This window comes from Lissotriton helveticus, chromosome 6, assembly GCF_964261635.1.
Source record: "Lissotriton helveticus chromosome 6, aLisHel1.1, whole genome shotgun sequence".
Classification (NCBI taxonomy): domain Eukaryota; kingdom Metazoa; phylum Chordata; class Amphibia; order Caudata; family Salamandridae; genus Lissotriton; species Lissotriton helveticus.
The window spans coordinates 33,271,325-33,295,653 of record NC_136067.1 but is presented as its reverse complement, the minus strand read 5'-3'; the positions used below and the strand labels follow the sequence as shown (position 1 = coordinate 33,295,653).

General features: G+C 46.5%; 1 protein-coding gene across 1 annotated transcript in view; it reads left to right on the top strand.

The window, feature by feature from the left end:
• The window catches only part of LOC144762155 (uncharacterized), a 269,735-nt gene extending 247,536 nt beyond the window's left edge, over positions 1–22,199 (top strand). The window contains exons 31-33 of the mRNA XM_078647312.1: positions 16,778–16,938; positions 19,376–19,525; positions 21,451–22,199. Coding sequence (XP_078503438.1) covers positions 16,778–16,938; positions 19,376–19,525; positions 21,451–21,722 — 583 coding nt within the window. The 3' untranslated portion in view covers positions 21,723–22,199. The remainder of the gene's footprint in view (positions 1–16,777; positions 16,939–19,375; positions 19,526–21,450) is intronic.
• Positions 22,200–24,329: the final 2,130 nt, after the last annotated feature.

The following is a 24,329-nucleotide window of genomic DNA, read 5'->3' as shown; positions in this document are numbered from 1 at the left end:
ATGCCAGGGTCATGGCGGCGGGTTCCCACTCGAACTGCTCCGACTCATAGGTCTCCGTGTCTTCGGAGACTTGTTCTTCTCCCAGGGCGGCGGCCGCCATCTGGCGGGGCCCGGGGGCCTGGTTCTTCGGGCAGGTCGGGTCACTGGCATAGTGGCCGACTCGCTGGCATCGATGACACGTCACGTTAGCTCGGAACCCCGGGCGCATCGGGGGGTTTCCCCGGCCTGCTGGGGCCGGGGTGGCGTTAGTGGGTGCGGCCGGGGCGGCGTCTCTGCCCCGGCCCGGGCCTCCTCCTCCTCCTCGGGGACGATGGTGACCTTGGTTGGTTCTGTTCTGCTCATTCGGCCCACTCCGGGCCACTCGGGTGCTCTCCCACCGGTCAGCCTCGGTGGCGAGCTGCCGGGGTTCAGTCAATTTACTGTCGAGGAGGTGCTGCCTGAGCTCGACAAAGCAGTTGTTGGAGAGGTGCTCCCACACAATGAGATTGAAGAGTTGTTCGTAAGTGGTTACGTTGTTACCCTTGATCCACCCCTCGCAGGCTCGGCTGAAATAGTTCACGTATTCCACCCACGTCGTACCTGGGATCCGGGTGCAGTTGCGGAACCTCTGGCGGTACATTTCGGGTGTAAGTCCATATCGACTGAGGAGGGCGGCCTTCATGTGGTCATAGGACGTCATTTGATGGTCCGGAAGCTGCAGCAGGGCATCACGACCCTCATTGACGAATCTCCCCCATAGACCGGCTCCCCAGTCACTTCGAGCGACCCGGTGGGCGGTCATGGCAATCTCATAGGCCTTGAACCACTGCTGTATGTCGTCGTTCCGGTGATATTCTCGGACCACATCCTTGGGGATGTGGACCTTCTGCTCGGTAGGACCCGGGGAGTGCGGTTGCTCGGGCACCCCTGGGTTTTTGTTCAGTTTGCGTATTTCTATCTCCGCTAGTTTGCACTCGTGCTCGTATGCCAGTCTTTTTTCTTCGAGGTCTCTCTGTCTCTGTTTTTCCTCTCGCTCTTCTCTGAGCCGTAAGTGTTCTAAGTTTATTTTTTGTTCCGCCAGTTTCAATTCTCCGTCTAATCTGAGTCGTGCCAAGTCTAACTCGTGTAATCTATTTTTTTCCCGCTCCTGGATCTCTTCATGGGAGGGGCCTATTCTCCGTTCCTCCGTCCGGGTGGTGTTGACTTCCGGGGCTGCGGGGTCCCGGGGGGTTGCGGTATTTGTCTCTGTCCAGGCCTCTAGAGCGTTTTTGAAGTCTTCTTTTGTGCTTAGCCCGGTGGTAGCAATGCCTAAGTCCATGCAAAATTGTTTGAGCTCTCGGTGGTTGTATTCTTCCAGCATTTCCATCTGGAACTTCTCCGCCGATCCGCTCTCTTTGGTCGTCATTGTGGTTTTAGTCGTAGGGTGAGTTACTGTCTGTACGGTACGCGTTGGTTCGGATCGCGCCGCTAGCCACCAATGTTAGACGGGGACCTGGAGGGTCGGCCGAGCACAGTGATCGCACAGACAGGTAACTTCCCCCCCACAGATGGACACCACACAAAGATTAGGGTAACACCTTTTATAGGCACTTCTGGTAGTAGAGTGGTACGATACAAGGCGGTCAGGACACGATGATCCTCTCAATTCTAGTCTCTAGTAAGGGAAGGGGGTAGCGGGACAGTCTTGGTACCCACGGGTACGGGTGTGTAACGGTGATAGCTCACAATCCTCGAGCTCGGTGTTCGGAGGGGTCAGACCGCGGCAGCGCCGGCAGGTCCCGAAGAGGTCGTAGGTGGCAACGGGCCGCGGCAGCGCCAGCAGGTCCCAACGAGGATGAAGGTTACAACGGGCCACGGCAGCGCCAGCAGGTCCCACGAGAATGCAGGTTGCAACGGGCCGCGGCAGCGCCAGCAGGTCCCACGAGGATGAAGGTTACAACGGGGCGCGGCAGCGCCAGCAGGTCCCACGAGAATGCAGGTTGCAGAGGGCCGCGGCAGCGCCAGCAGGTCCCACGAGGATGAAGGTTGCAGAGGGCCGCGGCAGCGCCAGCAGGCCGGACAATAGTTCACAAGGCAGGGCTGTGGCAGCGCCAACAGTCCGTCAAGGATGAGTTTGTCGCGGTGTCTCTCGACTCCAGGATACAACTGCCTTCCTGCCCTGGGGCTGCCTCAGTTATAGGTCTGGCGCCCTTTGATGTCCGGACCCTCGCTCTTGGAGGTCGGGAGGTCTGGGATGAGGGAGTCCAGACACCCAGCAGGGGGGTGGAGCCAGCGCCCGAGGAGGCTGGGGGTGCTCGGCACCTGGCGGGGGAGAGCCATCGACACTTCGTACTCCCATTGACGTGCCAAGTGGGCCGTTCACCTCCTGGGTGGAGGGTGGTGCCGGGATGTCGGGGCCTGGCCAGGCCCAGGGTTGGGGTCGGGCTGAGGCCGCGCGGCCGCGTGGTGCCGTGTCCAAGATGGCGGCCGGGCCGGGCAATGGTGCTGACGGTGGCCCGGGCCCTGTCCTGCGGGGAGGGAGCGAGCCCTTCATGGGGCCTGTCCAACAACGTGCACGAGAACCAGTACCTTCATGGACAGGGCTAGGCTGCATCGCAGGACATCCAAGAGAGGAGCAGCCACTACGCTCAATGCACGCGACAGACTGAGCGTCTACGCACTGCTGCGCATGGACAGTGAATGGCTACATGGAGGAATGCGTGCCGGCCAGCTGCCCCAGTACTGTCGAGAAGGATTTTACAAGGAGTTACCAACCCTGCCAAGCATGCAGAAACCAAGGCAGGAGCCAACGGAGTGACAGCGCAATCTCAAGGTGCAAGAGCAATGCCCATCAGCGAAGAGTAGGCGGACTGGAGATTACCCGCCATCTGCAAGGCACCAAGGGTAGAGAGGGGCCCGTGTGGGCAGAACGCAGGAAGAAGATAGATCGTAGTCACCCTACCCGCACCAACATCGCCCAGCAGTGGGCCAGAGGCCGTTCAGAGAGTGCTTCCAATACTTCCTTAACCTCTTTGATGCTCATGACGGCTCCCGGCCGTCATGAGTCACGGCGGGCGTGTGCTGATGACGGCCGGCAGCCGTCATGATCACGCCCGCGATTTGAATGTCAGCACTGCGGCGGAATTCGTGCCGCAGTGATGAGGTTAAGACTTGGTGTGCATCGGTCCGTAACAGGCATGAGGAGATTCCCGCACTCCAAGTGGCGAGCTGCCACTACTGCAGCAAAATGCCACTGCAGCAAGACACCACTGCAGCAAGAAGCGACCTGCATTGAGTGGCCTTTCGTCACATTTCAGAGCATGTACAGACGGAACATGCGTTGCGTGGTTTTTCGCCACTCTTGAGAGATAGAAGAAAAGGAGTGGAGAGATAGGTGGGTGACAATCCTATCCCAGGAAAGCAGACGACAACTGGTGCGCAGTAGAAGTCAGCAAAAGGGGATCAGAACGAGTACTCGTATGATCACCTGAATGCACATTCTGATATACGACAGCCACTGGGGTGCGGTGACATCATTATTCGCAGTGACCGTCCAGCCACCTGTCACTGGCTGCTTAAAGGAAAGGGCATCCCTGTTTGTTTACACACATGCCAAATAAGAGTTGCACCAAGTGTACAACGAATATCATGACGGCAAAGGTTCACCAGTCACCCCTTCTCACTGCCAGTCATCACCACCTGTTGTTCAGTCGTCTCATGACACCCACTCCATCATTTGTTATGTGTATCACTCCCATCCCTGGAGCATAATGTACCATGACGAGTCCTTCACCATTGCCATACAGAGTGACGATCTGAAGACATAGTGACCGTTTGCTTACCTGGCGAACATTCTGATCCTGGTAGCGAGAGCATGTTCTGACCAGGACACGTCCACCCTGAAGTTTGCACGAGTGACGAGGCGGTGGCTCCAGAGTCAGAGCCCATATGCAGTCCAGTAGCAACTCATCCAAGGGGCCTCCCCGAGCGTGAGAGGTGGACTTTACTTTACCCCATTAATGGATTCCAGGAAGCAGCCAGGCCATACAACCGAGAATCCAACAGGTCACAGAATGCTAAGACTGTCGACAAGGGATCAAGTTACATCATCGTCAGGTGTTTACAATGGACTCCACCTAGGCAGCTATTTTGAACAATAAGGCGCTAGTTGCCGGGAAACATTCTTTACAACGAAACTTTTTCCACGTAGTGCCTTTACAATGCAGGTATAACAACGCAAGTCGTTACAACGACTTGCGCTGGAGGGCGCTGTAGGATAGGGAATAGTTTAATTTACTATCCAAAACCTTCCCTACTATCCACGGGGACTGGAGTTGGAATAGTAAATTAAACTATTCCACTATCCAGCACCCCCCAGCGCAAGTTGTTGTAACGACTTGCGTTGTAAAACCTGCGTTGTAAAGACATGCGTGGAAAAAGCATGCGTTGTAACGACATACATCCTAGTTGCCTCACAACAAGAGTACGCTGGACCGACTAACACCACATAGGTGGACTATCATTTAACTGGCGCCAAGGTCCACACTTCATCAGCAGCGTGTTCGTGTCCAGATAGGCCTGCTTAAAGTATGAACCTGTGCCAAGATGTCCGGTGCTCCCAGCTGCCCCTGTCCACCTCTGTCCTGCGAGCCACATCTCTGAACTGTGAGGCCTCAGTTATTTTTAGCTGCTTTCTCATTCCTTCCCATAGGTTGGACTCTTGTTTGTTGTTTTTTGTTTTAACCCCTTCCATGCTGATGACGGCCCCCGTCCGTCATGCATCACAGTGCTCGTGTGCTGCTGACGGCTGGAGGCCGTCATGAACCCGCCCACTCATTAAAACGGCCGCACAGGCGCAGAATCGAGGGCTGGCCCACACACACACCCCCCCTCACCCATGCAACAGGGGCGTCACCAGTCAGGTGACCCTGCGAATAAAAGAGCCCGAGTGCACGTGCTCGGGGCTGGTTCACAGTACCATATTCGCTGTGTCCGTGTTGGCATTCCTACATCCTGCGGGCCTAGGGCCCAGAACAGAACACCTGTCTCCTGTTGGGCTTCTCCAAAGCAAGGGGGACGCAAAGGAGTTATTTCCTTGCGTAATGTTTTCTCTTATAAATGACAGCTCAGTGTGAATATCGGAAGGAAGCTGCAAAAGTGAGTGTGACCCTAAGTGTTTTCTTTCGGGTTTCATATTTAGGAGGTCGAAATGACCCCCAGTCCAGCTCGGGTGCGCCCTCGCACAAACACAAAGCTTTTCCAGTCCCGGTTTGAAGCTTCCATGGCTAGCACTTGTAATTCTGATTTTAAACATAAATATTACATGACTTCAAGGGCCATATGTATCAAGCCAAATTGCATTCGCAAATGCCGAAATTCGCAGATTGGATCACAATCAAGTTTCAAATATGTGTCGGTGTCAGATACATGCTCCTCTACCTTTGATACATAATATGATCGATCCATGACCACAATAGCGCCGCCTTTGTCGGCTTGTTGGATATGAATTTCAGAATTTTCCGCCAATCCTTTCAATATCATCTTTTCAAATTTTGACAGATTCCAATAGCATTTTTTCTTGGTGTTGATTTTTTTCAAGTCTTTCAATACGAGATTCTCAAAAGCATCCAGTATTTTGTGAGAAGTTGGTGCTTGAAAGGTAGATTTGGGTTTAAATTGGAGATACTCTGCGGGTTGTGATTCAGTGGTTTGATCAGAGAAATTCAAGAAGAAATATTTCAAACGGATTGATCTCATGAACTTAAATAAATCAATTTCCATCTCTAACATGGTGGTTTGATAGGTTGGCACAAAATTAAAGCCCTTATTCAAAACCTGTTGTTGCTGGTTTGAGAGTTGTTGGCTGGAAATGTTTATGATCAAGTTGGACGGGTACTCCGCAAGTTTGGTTTGGTTACCTCTTTTGCTTCTCCTTGTTTTCCTTTGGGTTTGCCTGGTGGTTGTGTTGTGTCCGCGTCCTGGGCGGAAAAAGACGTCTTGGAGGTAGAAGCCCCTGATGTGGTCAGCGTTTCTTTCTCTCCTGCTCCAGTTTCAACAACTATTGGTGGGGGTCTATTTACATTAGTGTCACCTTCAGATGCCATGCTTTCTTGTGAGGAGGTATTGGTGGTTCTTTTTGTGAATGTTCTCCTCTGGGCATAGACCTCTGCCCACGTGTACACTTCGTTAAGCTTGTAGTCCAAAGTGTCACGTTTGTATTTCCTAAGTTTACCCTCTTGTATCTCCTTAGTGTGTTTGTCCATCCTCGCATTCATCTCCTCCAGAAATTTTGACCAGTCCTCTGCATCCATTCTGGATTCAAGATTGGTTTCAATTGTAGCTATCTCCTCTGTAATCTCTTTAATAACTACTGCCAGCTCTTCTACCAGTAATAGGATAAGGTCAAGGGAACACTTATTAAGAACTGCGTACCAGCGGTCCATAAAATCTTTCTTCATATGAAATCTGAAGAGCATGGGTTTGATTGGCATCCTTAAACCTCTTGGAATTCTCTTTGCGCGATGATATTGCACCAATGTAGACGCATGCAGGCGTTGGTTTAGTTGTCTCTTTGTTAAAAACTCAAGTTGCTTTAACTGCTGCGGCAAGCTGCTTCCTTGTACATTGAAGGATTTAACATCTTGAATTAATGAATAAATTTCTGCTGCTTGATCATTAGTATAAGCCAAAGTACTGGCTCGATTGTCAGTTAAGCCTGTGATGGCATCAAAAGAAGACATTTTTTCAATCAACGGGTGCTACCTCCCTGTGGACAGGGTACAAAACAATAATTAGTGGTGGGAGATGCACACCTTATTCAACAATTTATGCAAGAAACTTTTTTTGAAAAACACTTAAACACAAGCGTGCTGCGGAGGATAACGCAATGTCCAAATTGCGGTAAAGAAACATATGTAACAAACAACAACAAGCGAACCTGCTGCGCCTCTGCGCACTGTTGCTGATCCAGAGTGGATCCCTAAATCCAATTACTTTCAATGAAAATAAAAATGTTTTAGACGACACAAAAAGCTGCGTTTCATATGTATATTTTATAGATGTACATAAATGCACTGATTTAATCTCAGTATCACTATAACATGATCAATACATGTAGATATATAAATTCATTTGTTCGTGTGAACATAAACAAAACATTTAATTGTAAGGTAAATAATACATTCCTTAAATTTCGCTTAGCGGGTTTGCCCTGCCCAATGCATTTCGGGCCCCCAGGCCCTTCTTCAGGGGCGGTACCTACAAACAAGATGAACAAAATACATGATAATCCTGTGATAAAAAAACTACTCTAAACCTTCAATGAACAAGATAATAGACTTGCCACTTTGTGGATCAACTATTCATGATAATGTTTGAACACACATAATTATTTCAGTATGACAGAAAAAATAAATAGACTTACATGGATTATAGTAATGCGTTGTGATACAAATAATTATGGAACCCGGTCTGGGTTGATGTTAATCAGACTGTGAGGAATCTCGGTATTCTCTGAAAACGAGAATGAAAATGAAAATGAAAAAAACGTAAGATATATGCAAAAATATGTGCGTGTGCTAGAAAGGTAACAGAGAAAATTCTGCTTACATTTACACAGCGAGGGTGGACATGAGGAACCTGTCGGTTAACGCAAGTACTGTGAAGACGGCGGAGGTGTGGCGGCGGTGCGCCTGTTAGTCATCGAAACCGTCCCAATCTAAAAAACGGAAGAATAGTATAAACAAAACTCCGCGCCGGGTGCACAGATAGATATCACCACGTATTGTCAAGGATCAAAATGAAAAATACAATGCATCGCCTCAATGCTGGTGGCTGATGACACAGCCAAGATTGTAACTGTGCGAACTAACCTCGTTGTGCTAGTGCGTTCTGTGACATCAACGAACCTCCAATATGTGCATCCAAGAAACCAACCAGGGAAGTTAGCCTGTAACAAATAAAGCACCTTCCATGAAAGCGGGTCTACTGCGCTATGCGGTACACATCTAACAAGACGCGGTCCCGGTTACCTCTCAATTCCTGAATACGTTCCAACACAGCTAACGGCCCTCCGTCCAAGCAACCCCGAGTGGCGGCGGTGATTACGATTTCAATGCAGGACGCGACGGCTTTATATGATGACGTCGGGTAAAGCGCTAAACATAAACAACGGACCAAAAGGCGGTCCGGGCCAGAAATAAGAATGAAAATAGACGACTGAGCTCACGATTCAAATGGAAAAAACGAAGAATAATGTGTGGTAGTTAAAAATGTGTGAAGGGAAAGAAGGAGCATACCGGTTTCCAACACATAAAAATTCTGACATAGTTGATTAATGCAGTGATATAAACAGTAAACAACATGACGAATTCCTAACAAGTCCTGCAGCGTAGAACATAAGTGCAATGTCATAGAAAACAACTTAAGTCCGCTCTGTCATTGATCCCAGACGGATCTTGAGTATTAAGACGTTTGATCCAAAAGATCTCCCTCTGTAACAAAGTTTTGTTGTGATTTCTTCCTGGGGTGGGTTTCACCATTTCCAATACCTGGAACTTCATCTGTGCAATCGTGTGCTTATTTAGGTCCCAATGGGTCCCAATGGGTCGCCACAAGGAAGCAGCTTGCCGCAGCAGTTAAAGCAACTTGAGTTTTTAACAAAGAGACAACTAAACCAACGCCTGCATGCGTCTACATTGGTGCAATATCATCGCGCAAAGAGAATTCCAAGAGGTTTAAGGATGCCAATCAAACCCATGCTCTTCAGATTTCATATGAAGAAAGATTTTATGGACCGCTGGTACGCAGTTCTTAATAAGTGTTCCCTTGACCTTATCCTATTACTGGTAGAAGAGCTGGCAGTAGTTATTAAAGAGATTACAGAGGAGATAGCTACAATTGAAACCAATCTTGAATCCAGAATGGATGCAGAGGACTGGTCAAAATTTCTGGAGGAGATGAATGCGAGGATGGACAAACACACTAAGGAGATACAAGAGGGTAAACTTAGGAAATACAAACGTGACACTTTGGACTACAAGCTTAACGAAGTGTACACGTGGGCAGAGGTCTATGCCCAGAGGAGAACATTCACAAAAAGAACCACCAATACCTCCTCACAAGAAAGCATGGCATCTGAAGGTGACACTAATGTAAATAGACCCCCACCAATAGTTGTTGAAACTGGAGCAGGAGAGAAAGAAACGCTGACCACATCAGGGGCTTCTACCTCCAAGACGTCTTTTTCCGCCCAGGACGCGGACACAACACAACCACCAGGCAAACCCAAAGGAAAACAAGGAGAAGCAAAAGAGGTAACCAAACCAAACTTGCGGAGTACCCGTCCAACTTGATCATAAACATTTCCAGCCAACAACTCTCAAACCAGCAACAACAGGTTTTGAATAAGGGCTTTAATTTTGTGCCAACCTATCAAACCACCATGTTAGAGATGGAAATTGATTTATTTAAGTTCATGAGATCAATCCGTTTGAAATATTTCTTCTTGAATTTCTCTGATCAAACCACTGAATCACAACCCGCAGAGTATCTCCAATTTAAACCCAAATCTACCTTTCAAGCACCAACTTCTCACAAAATACTGGATGCTTTTGAGAATCTCGTATTGAAAGACTTGAAAAAAATCAACACCAAGAAAAAATGCTATTGGAATCTGTCAAAATTTGAAAAGATGATATTGAAAGGATTGGCGGAAAATTCTGAAATTCATATCCAACAAGCCGACAAAGGCGGCGCTATTGTGGTCATGGATCGATCATATTATGTATCAAAGGTAGAGGAGCATGTATCTGACACCGACACATATTTGAAACTTGATTGTGATCCAATAAAAGAACTCAAATCTACCTTGGAGATCATTTTGGACCAAGCGGAAGAAATGAAATGGATAAATACCAAAACCCGCCAGTTCCTCACAACACCATATCCGAAGCAGCCAGGAATCTATATGCTGCCGAAAGTCCATAAAAATCTTTCCAATCCACCATTTCGCCCAATTGTCACTGGGTGTGGGACCATTTTCGAACCACTGGGACAGTTTATAGATCGTTTTCTTCAACCTTTTGTACAGGCATGGTATTCCTACACGAAAGACACCACTCATTTTTTGCAAAAACTTATGCAAGTAACCATTCGCCCCAACATGCTGCTGTGCACTTTAGACGTCAGAGCCCTCTACACCTCAATTCCGCACGATGCTGGAATAGAGGCTGTAGAATGGGCTCTACTCAAACAGGATGATCTGCCAGTGAATAAAGTTTTTTTGCTAGAACTTTTGCATTTCAGTCTAAGACACAGTTATTTTAAGTGGAATGATGCTTTCTTTCTGCAGAACAAGGGGACCTCCATGGGTTTTTCTGGGGCCCCAGCATATGCGAATACCTATATGGCGAGATTTGAAGAGACATTTTTGATGACTGACAAAGATTGGATGGAGAATACGACCATGTACTGTCGCTATATAGATGACATCTTTTTGATATGGAACAACTCCAGAACCATGTTGGAACAAAAGATCCTACAAATCAATCAATATGATGAGAGCTTACAATTTACACACCATATCAGTGAGACTATGATTCCATTTCTGGATGTGATGGTTAAAATCGAGAACAACACTTTGGAAACTGAAGTGTATCATAAAGACACAGACAAGAACACAGCATTACAATATAACAGTTTTCATTCAAAGAAACTCATTGATAATCTGCCGTATTCTTTAATGCTTCGAGCAAAAAGGATCTGTTCACAAGAGGAGACTTTGCAAACAAATCTCAAAACAATAACTTCAAAATATCTATCAAAGAAATATCCTGTTGACATACTAGAAACAGCCAGAACCAAAACTGACAATGTCTCGAGGGAAAGCTTGTTGAGAAAAAGTACTAAAGAACCACGCCAACGGCAGGTATTTGTCAGCAAATATTCCACAAGCTCACTAAATATAAAAAAGATCATCAATCGTCATTGGGACCTGCTCAGCGATGAGACGGATTTCAAGGAGTTATTCAGGAACAGACCTATTTTTGCCTACAGGAGATCGCAGAACATCAGGGAATTAATCAAACCCAAAGTGACATCTGAAACCACTGTGTTCAAAGGAATGCGTAAATGTACCAACTGTGTACATTGCAACAATGTAATGGTAACAAGCACGGTGAGACATCCACACACAGGAGAATTGATTCCCACTAAGATCAGTGCAGATTGTAATTCCTCTAGTGTGATATATGCCATTAAGTGCCCATGTGGCTTGCTGTATGTGGGCAAAACAGAGAGAAAAATTAAGACCCGCATCTCAGAGCACAAAAGTACAATTCGTAATAAAAATCCCAACAGTATTCTGGCGACCCATTGGGACCTAAATAAGCACACGATTGCACAGATGAAGTTCCAGGTATTGGAAATGGTGAAACCCACCCCAGGAAGAAATCATAACAAAACTTTGTTACAGAGGGAGATCTTTTGGATCAAACGTCTTAATACTCAAGATCCGTCTGGGATCAATGACAGAGCGGACTTAAGTTGTTTTCTATGACATTGCACTTATGTTCTACGCTGCAGGACTTGTTAGGAATTCGTCATGTTGTTTACTGTTTATATCACTGCATTAATCAACTATGTCAGTATTTTTATGTGTTGGAAACCGGTATGCTCCTTCTTTCCCTTCACACATTTTTAACTACCACACATTATTCTTCGTTTTTTCCATTTGAATCGTGAGCTCAGTCGTCTATTTTCATTCTTATTTCTGGCCCGGACCGCCTTTTGGTCCGTTGTTTATGTTTAGCGCTTTACCCGACGTCATCATATAAAGCCGTCGCGTCCTGCATTGAAATCGTAATCACCGCCGCCACTCGGGGTTGCTTGGACGGAGGGCCGTTAGCTGTGTTGGAACGTATTCAGGAATTGAGAGGTAACCGGGACCGCGTCTTGTTAGATGTGTACCGCATAGCGCAGTAGACCCGCTTTCATGGAAGGTGCTTTATTTGTTACAGGCTAACTTCCCTGGTTGGTTTCTTGGATGCACATATTGGAGGTTCGTTGATGTCACAGAACGCACTAGCACAACGAGGTTAGTTCGCACAGTTACAATCTTGGCTGTGTCATCAGCCACCAGCATTGAGGCGATGCATTGTATTTTTCATTTTGATCCTTGACAATACGTGGTGATATCTATCTGTGCACCCGGCGCGGAGTTTTGTTTATACTATTCTTCCGTTTTTTAGATTGGGACGGTTTCGATGACTAACAGGCGCACCGCCGCCACACCTCCGCCGTCTTCACAGTACTTGCGTTAACCGACAGGTTCCTCATGTCCACCCTCGCTGTGTAAATGTAAGCAGAATTTTCTCTGTTACCTTTCTAGCACACGCACATATTTTTGCATATATCTTACGTTTTTTTCATTTTCATTTTCATTCTCGTTTTCAGAGAATACCGAGATTCCTCACAGTCTGATTAACATCAACCCAGACCGGGTTCCATAATTATTTGTATCACAACGCATTACTATAATCCATGTAAGTCTATTTATTTTTTCTGTCATACTGAAATAATTATGTGTGTTCAAACATTATCATGAATAGTTGATCCACAAAGTGGCAAGTCTATTATCTTGTTCATTGAAGGTTTAGAGTAGTTTTTTTATCACAGGATTATCATGTATTTTGTTCATCTTGTTTGTAGGTACTGCCCCTGAAGAAGGGCCTGGGGGCCCGAAATGCATTGGGCAGGGCAAACCCGCTAAGCGAAATTTAAGGAATGTATTATTTACCTTACAATTAAATGTTTTGTTTATGTTCACACGAACAAATGAATTTATATATCTACATGTATTGATCATGTTATAGTGATACTGAGATTAAATCAGTGCATTTATGTACATCTATAAAATATACATATGAAACGCAGCTTTTTGTGTCGTCTAAAACATTTTTATTTTCATTGAAAGTAATTGGATTTAGGGATCCACTCTGGATCAGCAACAGTGCGCAGAGGCGCAGCAGGTTCGCTTGTTGTTGTTTGTTACATATGTTTCTTTACCGCAATTTGGACATTGCGTTATCCTCCGCAGCACGCTTGTGTTTAAGTGTTTTTCAAAAAAAGTTTCTTGCATAAATTGTTGAATAAGGTGTGCATCTCCCACCACTAATTATTGCATTTTTCTAAGTGCCATGTGAGGCACATACATGCCCTTAGGGCATGTATGTGTGCCACATGTGCACCCATGCATATTTCAGGGGTGCAACAGGGTGTCCTTTGGACACCCCTGCACCCTTGAAATTATTCTCAATTTGCGATTCTCAAATTGCGAATCGCAAATTGAGAGTAACTTCCCATTTATTCCTATGGGCCTATTGGCCCATAGAAATGAAATGGAAAGTATTCCTTAATTGCGATTCGCAAATAACGATTTCTAAAAAATTGCTATTTGGGAATCGCAAATCAGGTTGTTGATACATGTGGCCCCAAGTCTCATGCAAGTCTAGCAGCCTGGTTTGGAACTTTCTCAAGTCATGAAAGGACAGCAAATGATTTCCACGGTCTCTGCGGCGATTTTTAATCCTGCGGCGCCACCTGCTGCCTATTTTGTGACTTACACCGCACACTGCATTTGAGTGGATTTCTTTAGCATTGGCTCTCAGTTCTGTGCTCGAGGCTGCTTGTCTGCTCATGTCTCACCAGAGGCGCTGGAAATAGGGGAGCAGGGGAGTGGGGCTGCTGCACCCCTGGAATAACCATGCTGGAGTTCATAAGATGAATGAGCAATAAAGAGGCCATTCAATAAAGAGGCCTGTTTTTGTCCTGTTGCCATATGTGATGTGCATTCAAAGCCAGAGGTCAAATGTCAGGCTGTCTTATGACAAATTGATGCTTATTCAATATCAAAGATAGCTTTATTCGATTTTACATTAAAATCATACAAGCAGATAAAAAATGAATACATCCAATGGAACAGTTACAAATAATATTTAAAAAAGTATATACAAAACATAATTCGGCTCACCCCTTTCCCAAAGGATGCTAAGATAAAATAACAGCAATCATTACATTTCATATAGGGTTACAATTAAACCATAGTGCATCTGCATCTGATCGCAAATTTCAGGTACCTAGACACAGCAATAATAGTCATTTCATCAGACAAGGTGAGTAATTTAAATAATGCTGGTCTGCATTGTCTCAAGTTTCAGGCTTTAAGAAGAGGTAATAGATATCTTTTCCGCCCCCACTCATAGAATCTACAGAACAAAACACAATGTATGATTGATTGGGTGGAAGAAACATCACACGGACAGGTGGTTAATTGTGACGACCAATCATTTGGGTTAGGAAAAGTTAACATCCTAAAAAAGCTTCCAGTTCTCAGACGGGCCAAAAACATTCTGCTGTAACTTGTCTGGTCGGGTGACAAATAAAGCTGTAGCCCAGAGCTATGCAACAAAAATTGATGATGAATAACAGAAGCCTTTTTCCCCTCTAAACACCAGCGTCGATCTTCCAGGAGGGCAAGACAAGCTTCCTTCAATGCTTTTCTGGAGATTGAAGACAATGACGAAGGTGAATTATAAAATTCAGGGCGCCCTATATTTAAAAAAAAATCCTGAACCTAGGAGAGCCACTGGATCTGTTTGGACCCTTCAAGTTTAATACAGTCCGCAATGATCGCCCTGTTAAAAACAGTTTCTGTTGAAGTCCAGATCTTGTGCCACAACAACATAGGGCTAATTTTAATTAGATCTGAGATAAAGGGCAAGGCTAATTCTTTATGACAGACATAAGTGGAGGTGGAACGGGGAACAGCGAGCAGGTAGCAGAGGAAACCATTTTCCTTTGTTTGGATTTCATGGCAATTTGCCACCCCCATATACCAGCTCCATACAGAGCTGTCGATACACATTTAGCCCTATATATATCAATCAGGATGTCTACTGGCCTGTCCCCTAGCTTATTTGCGAACTGCTTCAAAATACCAATGATGCTTATTCTTTTAACATGGAGATTGATGTTTCCTTTTCTTACTCTGACTGCAGATTGAGAGGAGTTTGTAAATGAATTATGTAACAATCTTCTTGGGGGCACAGGGATTGTGAAAGGAAAGGCTGTTAGATGTTAGTTTAATTCTAACACAACAACATTTAAGTACGTGTAAATGAACATATTTCAACATTTATCAATCATTAGGAAAGCACATATGAGGCACATTTTATTTTAAAAGTGTGAAGGAAACAAAGATTTCAATAGGATCAAACAAATTAAGACACTTGTGTTGGTGATGAGTAAATGATAAGTATTTGCTGAAACCCGATTTCCATGTATTACAGTATGCGCGTTATATAGTTTTCTGCCCATTTCACTGGAAACTGCGCGGGCTGTAAATGACAGTGCACTAACGCACTATGCGTTAATAATACATTTGTGACACTGTGCTTTAAAATGTACTACGAACTCCATACTACACCCGTGCCACCCTCCTACTGCGTGGGCGTGGCCCATTTTCTACACTTGCTCTTTGTGTGATGCTTGGATTTTGCACAAGGCCCATGACTTTAATGATATAGCATTGATGCCAGCACCCACTCTAAAAATTGTTCCAGCACCACTGTTGATTTGCAGTCACTACCAAGTTGATAGCCATGCACGTGTCATTAGTATATGATAAGGTACATTAATATTAATTATATATTTACCTATATATATATAATAGCATTCTAGCTAACCTTTACGACTTACCGGGGTTCTTCACAGTTTCACACCAAGCCTCAGGCCTCTAGCTCAGCTGTAGTTTGGTTTAAAAATAGACATCTTGCTGGTTATTTGTGGCAAAAAATATTGACTTGAAAACTCTAAAAAAAAATTATACCTCATGTTTTTCAAGTCCATATGTTTGCTGAGATTGAGTCAGATGCAGGCCTTGCCATCGGATCATTGCTTCATCTCACACTGATGCCCTTGGGTCAGTACTTAATTTGTAAATCAATAAATAAATTCATTAATAAATACACAACTTAAAAAATAAACAGCTGCACATCCTTACACATTGTAAAAATGGCCAGAAATTGAGGATCTCTTTTAAGTCACACTCTTAAGTGGATTGATGTTTAATTTTGGGGGTTTTAATGCCTTTCTTCAAAACCAGGGCACAATTTTAAGAAAATACATTTCTTTAAATAGTAAGGGTCCGATTCACAGAACTAACTTAAGACACAATCCTAAACTTACTACTTTTGGTATTCACAGAAGTTAGAATTTTGTCTTAAGTTTGTCTTAAGACAGACTTAAGACAGACTTAAGTTAGGATTTTGTCTTAAGTTTGTCTTAAGACAGACTTAAGACAGACTTAAGTTAGGATTTTGTCTTAAATCTGTCTTAAGACAGACTTAAGACAGACTTAAGTTAGGATTTTGTCTTAAGTTTGTCTTAAGACAGACTTAAGACAGACTTAAGTTAGGATTTTGTCTTAATTTTGTCTTAAGACAGACTTAAGACAGACTTGAGTTAGGATTTTGTCTTAAGTTTGTCTTAAGTCTGTCTCAAGTTTATCTTAAGACAGACTTAAGACAAAATCCTAACTTCTGTGAATACCAAAAGTAGTAAATTTAGGATTTTGTCTTAAGTTAGTTCTGTGAATCGGGCCCTCAGGTCTTACAGTGTAATTGCTGTTTCATGTTGATCTGTTGATGTTTAGCCACAATTTATAAAAAAATACAATAATATATGTGGCCAGGCCCTGTTAATTCCACAGTGCACTGCGCCTTAGTGACCAGCGCTCTCTGTATCTCTCCGCATTGTCCAGGGCTGCTGGGGTGACCAGTTCTGGCAGGTCCAGTTGCACCCACCTGTCTGGGTATGTCCGGCCCAGTTCAGCACCACTGAAGGAGGTCTCGTTCGTGAGCAGGCCGAGCGCCCGGCTGCAGTGGCCCTCAGGGAGACCGGAACCCACGTCCTTAAAAAGAGGTGAGCGCACGAACAACAACCTGGTGGGACCGGCGAAGAGACAAGAGAACGAGAAGTCAGTTCTGCTCGTGTCGCCTTCCAGTCATATCCACCTGCCTGTGACACTCTTGAGGTTCACACCAGTACTTAATTTGTGCATGTGGTTTCCAATGCTCGGCACCGGCATTTAATTGTCAACACCAGCACTTAACACAGACTGCCACATGGGGGCACTGTTTTTCTAATCTAGAAATTAGCACAGCAACAATTGTTTATTAATTCAATATACATTAAATGTGACTAAAGCCTGACACCCAAGCTAGTATAGCCTTGAGGCCTGGAATAGTCACACTTGCAGGAGTGTGCTGGTTAGTAGTTGTGTTGTTAGTGTCACTGGCAGTGCTGGCGGGGGCGATGGGTGTTGCAAGCTGCAGTGGCCTCCTGACGATGGCCCTGGCACCGTCTCTGGGCAGATGTGGCCCAGCTTGTGTCGTGTTGGTTGTTGTTGGTGGTCTTCAGCACAACCTTCATTAGCTTGGCTTTTGGGAGTAGGGTGACCTAACTTAATGGGATGACGGAGTAAGACGGGCTTAAATGTGGCTGTTGTTAAATTGTCTTTGGAGAGGAGGGAGGCCTTTGTTTATGAAATCCTGACTTATGAAGATCTCCAGTGCAACCACTGTTAGCGTGGCTGTGGGGAGGAGCGAGACCTTGACCTGAGGAAAATTGGCTTATGAATGTGTTTTGTAGATCATTGTTAGTTGGCTTTGAAGAGGGTTGGGACCTTTGTTTGTGGAATGCTGGTTTATGAAGGTTTCCAAAGGTACCAATGTTGGCTTGGCTTTGAGGAAAAGGGAGACTTTTGCTTATGAAACATTGGCTTACATAAATGTCAACTAGAATCATTGTAAGGTTGGATTTTTGTGCCAGTGAGACCTCTGTGTATGGTTTATTGGTTTATAATGGTCTTAACTGCGATCATGGTTAGTTCAGGTTTTAAGAGGAGAGACAGTGGTTTGTGGAACGTCTGTTTATAAAGGTGTCTGGTGCAACCAATCCTAGCTTGGCTTTGGCGAGCAGTGCGACCTTTGTTTGTGGAACGCTGGTTTATGAAGGTGTATGGTGTAACCAATGCTAGCTTGGCTTTGGTGAGGATGGAGACCTTTGTTTGTGGAATGCTGGTTTATGTAGGTGTCTGGTGCAACCAATGCTAGCTTGGCTTTGGCGAGGAGTGCGATCTTTGTTTGTGGATCTCTGGTTTATGAAGGTGTCTGGTGCAACCAATGCTAGCTTGGCTTTGGCGAGGAGTGCGACCTTTGTTTGTGGAATGCTGGTTTATGTAGGTATCTGATGCAACCAATGCTAGCTTGGCTTTGGTGAGGAGTGCGACTTTTGTTTGTGGAACGCTGGTTTAGGTAGGTGTCTGGTGCAACCAATGCTAGCTTGGCTTTGGTGAGGATTGAGACCTTTGTTTGTGAAATGCTGGTTTAAGTAGGTGTCTGGTGCAACCAATGCTAGCTTGGCTTTGGTGAGGAGTGCGACCTTTATTTGTGGAACGTTGGTTTATGTAGGTGTCTGGTGCAACCAATGCTAGCTTGGCTTTGGCGAGGGGTGCGATCTTTGTTTGTGGAACGCTGGTTTGTAAAGGTGTCTGGTGAAACCAATGCTAGCTTGGCTTTGGCGCGGAGTGCGACCTTTGTTTGTGGAACGCTGGTTTATGAAGGTGTATGGTGTAAGCAATGCTAACTTTGCTTTGGCGAGGAGCAAGACCTTTGTTTGTGGAATGCTCGTTTATGAAAGTGTCTGGTACAACCAATGCAGCTTGGCGAGGAGTGCAACCTTTGTTTGTGGAACGCTGATTTACGAAGGTGTCTGTTGCAACCAATGCTAGCTTGGCTTTGGTGAGGAATGAGACCTTTGTTTGTGGAACGTTGGTTTAAGTAGGTGTCTGGTGCAACCAATGCTAGCCTGGCTTTGGCGAGGAGCGAGACCTTCGTTTGTGGAACGCTGGTTTTTGGAGGTGTCTGCTGCAACCAATGCTAGCTTGGCTTTGGCGAAGAGTGCGATCTTTGTTTGTGTAATGCTGGTTTATGAAGGTGTCTGGTGCAACCAATGCTAGCTTGGCTTTGGTGAGGATTGAGACCTTTGTTTGTGGAACGCTGGTTTATGAAGGTGTCTGGTGCAACCAATGCTAGCCCGGCTTTGGCAAGGAGTGAGACCTTCGCTTGTGGAACGCTGGTTCTTGAACGTCTCTGGTACAGCCAATGTTACCCTTGCTATGAGTAGGCTGGAGACCCCAGTTTGCAGAACGCTGGTTCGATAAGTTCTCCTGTTCGACCTTTGTTAGCCTGGCTGCATAGAGGAGGGAGTCAGTAGTGTAATGGTTCAATATGAGTGTATGATGGTCGCATCTGTTTTGCCTTCAACTTACAGGACTTTATTTCCTATTAAAATGCAGATGACCACAGGTCTGTCCAGGATGCTGTGGGGCGAAGACTTTGCCAGTGGGCACCAGTGGGGTCTCCGAGGCTGCATCACAGTGGCTGGCATGAAGACGATGACCCTGCATTGGTCGCGAACCAGAGGCGGTCCCGCTCGTTCACTTCAGGTAGTGCCAAATGCCCTGGCCCTTTGCAACCTCTGCACCCATCATTTGTGTAACATGAGTGATGACGTCAACTTGGGAGAGGGATACAGCACCGGCTCTTCCATTGGCCTTAAGTGTCCCCCATGGTTGGTTGGAGCATCAACCTCCTACCTCAGCCCAATTCATATATCTCATTCCTCAGCTTCAGCACCTCCTGCTACACCACTGCTGAGACCCACCCACACACACAGATTTTGTGGACCACACACAGCTCCTCTGAGGCACACATAGCTCCTCTGAAGTACATACAGCTCCTCTGAAGCACACACAGCTCCCCTGGAGCACACGCAGCTCTTCTGAAGCACACACAGCTCTTCTGAAGCACACACAGCTCCTCTGAGGCACACATAGCTCTTCTGAAGTACATACAGCTCTTCTGAAGCACACACAGCTCCTCTGAGGCACACATAGCTCTTCTGAAGTACATACAGCTCTTCTGAAGCACACACAGCTCCTCTGAGGCACACATAGCTCTTCTGAAGTACATACAGCTCTTCTGAAGCACACACAGCTCCTCTGAGGCACACATAGCTCTTCTGAAGTACATACAGCTCCTCTGAAGCACACACAGCTCCTCTGAAGCACATGCAGCTCTTCTGAAGAACACACAGCTCTTCTAAAGCACACTCCGCTCTTTTGAAGCGCACACAGCTCTTCTAAATCACACTCCGCTCTTTTGAACCACACACAGCTCATCTGAAGCACACGCAGCTCACCTGCACCACACACAGCTGTTCCGAACCACACACAGCTCTCCTGAACCACACACAGCTCTTCTGAAGTGCCTCCACCCTTCCCACCAGCACCATCCCATCCACTACTAACACCCACACAGCATTGCCTCTATACCTTAATCTTGACCTTCAACCCCCTTTACTTTTCCAGTATTGCGGTCACCTCACAGGCTACCAGTGCACCCCTATTCTGAGAAGCGCCAACCCACAGTATCCTGACATCGAGACCACGCATAGCTCTAACGAAACCGCTCATTCTAAACCAAGAGCACTCGCTTCTTTTCAACTTCTAGGATCCACAGACAGCTCTGCTGATGGACCTCAGGCATGAAGGCTACTCTTCCCAGAGTTGTGCTCACTCCACACTACGCCGCACCAACCTGTCCTGAACCGCACACTCAACAGATGCTTTGCTAATGTCACCCTACCAAACAGCAATAAACAATAGACATCAACACACCACCTCCACTCACCACCCACCACCACCACCCACGAGCCACCACCACCAGCCACCACCACCACTACCTTCACCCACCACCACCAGCCTTCCCCACCACCACCACTAATCATCACCACCACCAGTCATCACTATCACCACCAGCCAGCACCACCACCTCCTCCACCACCAGCCGTCACCACCAGCCCCACCACTACTAGCAGTCACCACCACCTCCACCACTACCAGCTGTCACCACCAACAACCATCATCACCACCACCGCCTCTCCCTCCACCCATCACCACCACCACCAGCTATCACTACCACCACCAACCATCACCAACGTCTCCTCCACCACCAGCCATCACCACCACCAGCTACCACCACCTTTACCTTCACCCACCACCACACACGAGCCACCACCACCACCAGCCATCACCACCACCAGTTGTCACCACCACCTCCACCACCAGCCATTACCACAACCACCAACCATCACCACCACCAGCAGCCATCCCTACCACCACCAACCATCACCACCACCAGCCATCACCACCACCACCAGGCCTTACCACCATCAGCCATCACCACCTACAGCCATCTTTTCATGCAGCTCTGAGCCCATGAGTGGAGATGTTTACTCTGTTACTGAAAAGACAGGGGTAAAGCTCAAACACATAGTCAGTCATTACAATTACGCCTTTCTCTCTTTCAGCCACGTACCAGAAGGTCACCCCGGTGTCACTGCCCGCAGAAGCCTTTGAGGCCGGGGGCAGCTTCTCAGTCACATTGTACATCGGAGACCAGTCGTCGCCATTGCAGAGAGCTCGGCGCCACTCCTTGGCCAGCAAGGACTCGAGTGTGCAGAGGGAGCAGCTTCACCAGCTGGGCTGGCAGGCGGAAGACCTTCCCGGAAGGAACCTGGGCGCCCTCACGCCTCCGAAGAACAAGTCTGTCTTTAAAAGGTTCTTCCGGAAGAAAGACTAGAGGTGCTTCATACATGCTTGGATCATGGCCACTGTTTGCACACTTACCGCTTTGGTGAAAGAGTACAACAGCGGCCTTTGCTTACGATGGCGGTCTGGTGACTTGTAGGCTACAAGGTCAGACATTGATGGTCGCCACTGCTTCCTCCGCACAAGGGTTGCTCCTTCCGTCCTGGAGTCCCAGGTGAGAGGAGGAGGGTGCCTGCGGTTCTAGAGCAGAAGCTGGGATGGTGAATGTGATGTCACCAACGGGACCATGGCATCGAACAGTCGTATGAGGACATGGGATAGAGCTCTGCACACAGGACTTGGGAGAGGTTTGGATGCTTTAAGGTCAATGGTTAATACAATTAATAAAAAAAGAAATCACAGGGAGTGTAAGGTTAGTAGGAAATACAAGCTAATGACACCAAATCTAAAGGAAACAGTGCAGAAGCTTCAAAACAGTAAATGAAAGCTACACATGTCTCAGCAATGTCTCCTGGATGTGTTTCTACTCTCGTTAACAGGGCACAAATGATCCTTCTGTGGGGGGAACAGCGTTTACAACGCAACTTTTACCACGTAGTACCTTTACCATGCAACTTTTACAACGCAAGTCGTTACAACGACTTGCGCTGGGGGCGCTGTAGGATAGGAAATAGTTTAATTTACTATACAAAACCTTCCCTACTATCCACGGGGACCTGAGTTCGAATAGTAAATTAAACTATTCACTATCCAGCGCCCCCCAACGCAAGTCGTTGTAACGACTTGCGTTGTAAAACCTGCGTGATAAAGGCATGCGTTGTAAAAGCATGCGTAGTAATGACGTACATCCCTCTGAGGCTGTGTTTACACTGCTGTATGTTGGGGCAGCGCCAGCGCTGTCCGTAGTTTGGGGCACATTAGTCACTTCGCTACAGATGCACAGACATTGATGATCACTGTTAGGGCCACGAAGCCGATCACATCTCACAGACCTTTGTCTCCTGCAGTCATGTGGCCTATCGGTTCCTTTCAGCCCAGATCCGCTTCATTGTTTCCGCTGCAGCCCCTGAGTGTCCCCACCAGGTCATAGCTCACCTTCACATATAGTATCTCTATTATCACCCCCTCCATGCTTCCAGGTTGTATAGATTTAAGTTAAACCATATACCTTCATATAACTCCAGACTCAGGTGGGGCACAATGTTGTTTACACATCTCTAATGTGTGAGAGAGGAGAGAGGCACCAATGTGACCAGTCAGCTGATGAGTTCTTGAACTGTTCACTCGACAGACATGTTCAGTTGTTCTCTGCCTCCTGCCTGGTGCAGCAAGACACCTCAGAGCAGCTTTTGGTCTACGCTTCACGCGCATGTGGATTACTGTCCATTGGCGACCACGTTGGGATATTGCTACACACAATGATGAAAATGGCGACCACGTTGGGATATTGCTACACACAATGATGAACTTGAGTTGGCCGCCCAATTTGTTATTCAGTGCAAATGCTTTGACTTGAAGAAAGTACCCCCCATCCTTTTCTATGCAGACTATAGTTAGTGGACCTTGGACTGTACCTTTGGGGCCTCATGCTATAGAGCTGTACTGGGATAGTAATCTAACCGCATCTTTTTGCTCTGCTAGCATCCTTTACTCTACAACACATCACATCTTTTTGCTCTGCTGGCGTCCTTCACTCTTCACCACACCACATCTTTTCACTCTGCAGGCGTCCTTTACTTTTTCCAACACCGCATCTTTTCACTCTGCTAGCGTCCTTACCCTTCACAACACTGCATCTTTTCGCTCTGCGAGCGTCTTTTACTCTTCACCACACCGCATCTTTTCGCTCTGCTGGCGTCCTTACCCTTCACAACACCGCATCTTTTCGCTCTGCGAGCGTCTTTTACTCTACACCACACCGCATCTTTTCGCTCTGCTAGCGCCCTTTACTCTTCACAACGCCGCATCTTTTCGCTCTGCGAGCGACCTTTACTCTTCACAACACCGCATCTTTTCGCTCTGCTGATGTCCTTTACTCTTCACAACACCGGATCTTTTCGCTCTGCTGATGTCCTTTACTTTTCACAACACCGCATCTTTTCGCTCTGCTAGCGTCCTTTACTCTTCACAACACTGCATCTTTTCGCACTGCTGGCATCCTTTACTCTTCACAACGCCGCATCTTTTCGCTCTGCTAGAGTCCTCTGCTCTTCACAACATCTCATCTTTTCGCTCTGCTGATGTCCTTTACTCTTCACAACACCAGATCTTTTCGCTCTGCTGATGTCCTTTACTCTTCACAACACCGGATCTTTTCGCTCTGCTGATGTCCTTTACTTTTCACAACACCGCATCTTTTCGCTCTGCTAGCGTCCTTTACTCTTCACAACACTGCATCTTTTCGCACTGCTGGCGTCCTTTACTCTTCACAACGCCGCATCTTTTCGCTCTGCTAGTGTCCTCTGCTCTTCACAACATCTCATCTTTTCGCTCTGCTGATGTCCTTTACTCTTCACAACACCAGATCTTTTCGCTCTGCTGATGTCCTTTACTCTTCACAACACCGCATCTTTTCGCTCTGCTGATGTCCTTTACACTTCACAACACCGCATCTTTTCGCTCTGCTTGCATCCTTTAC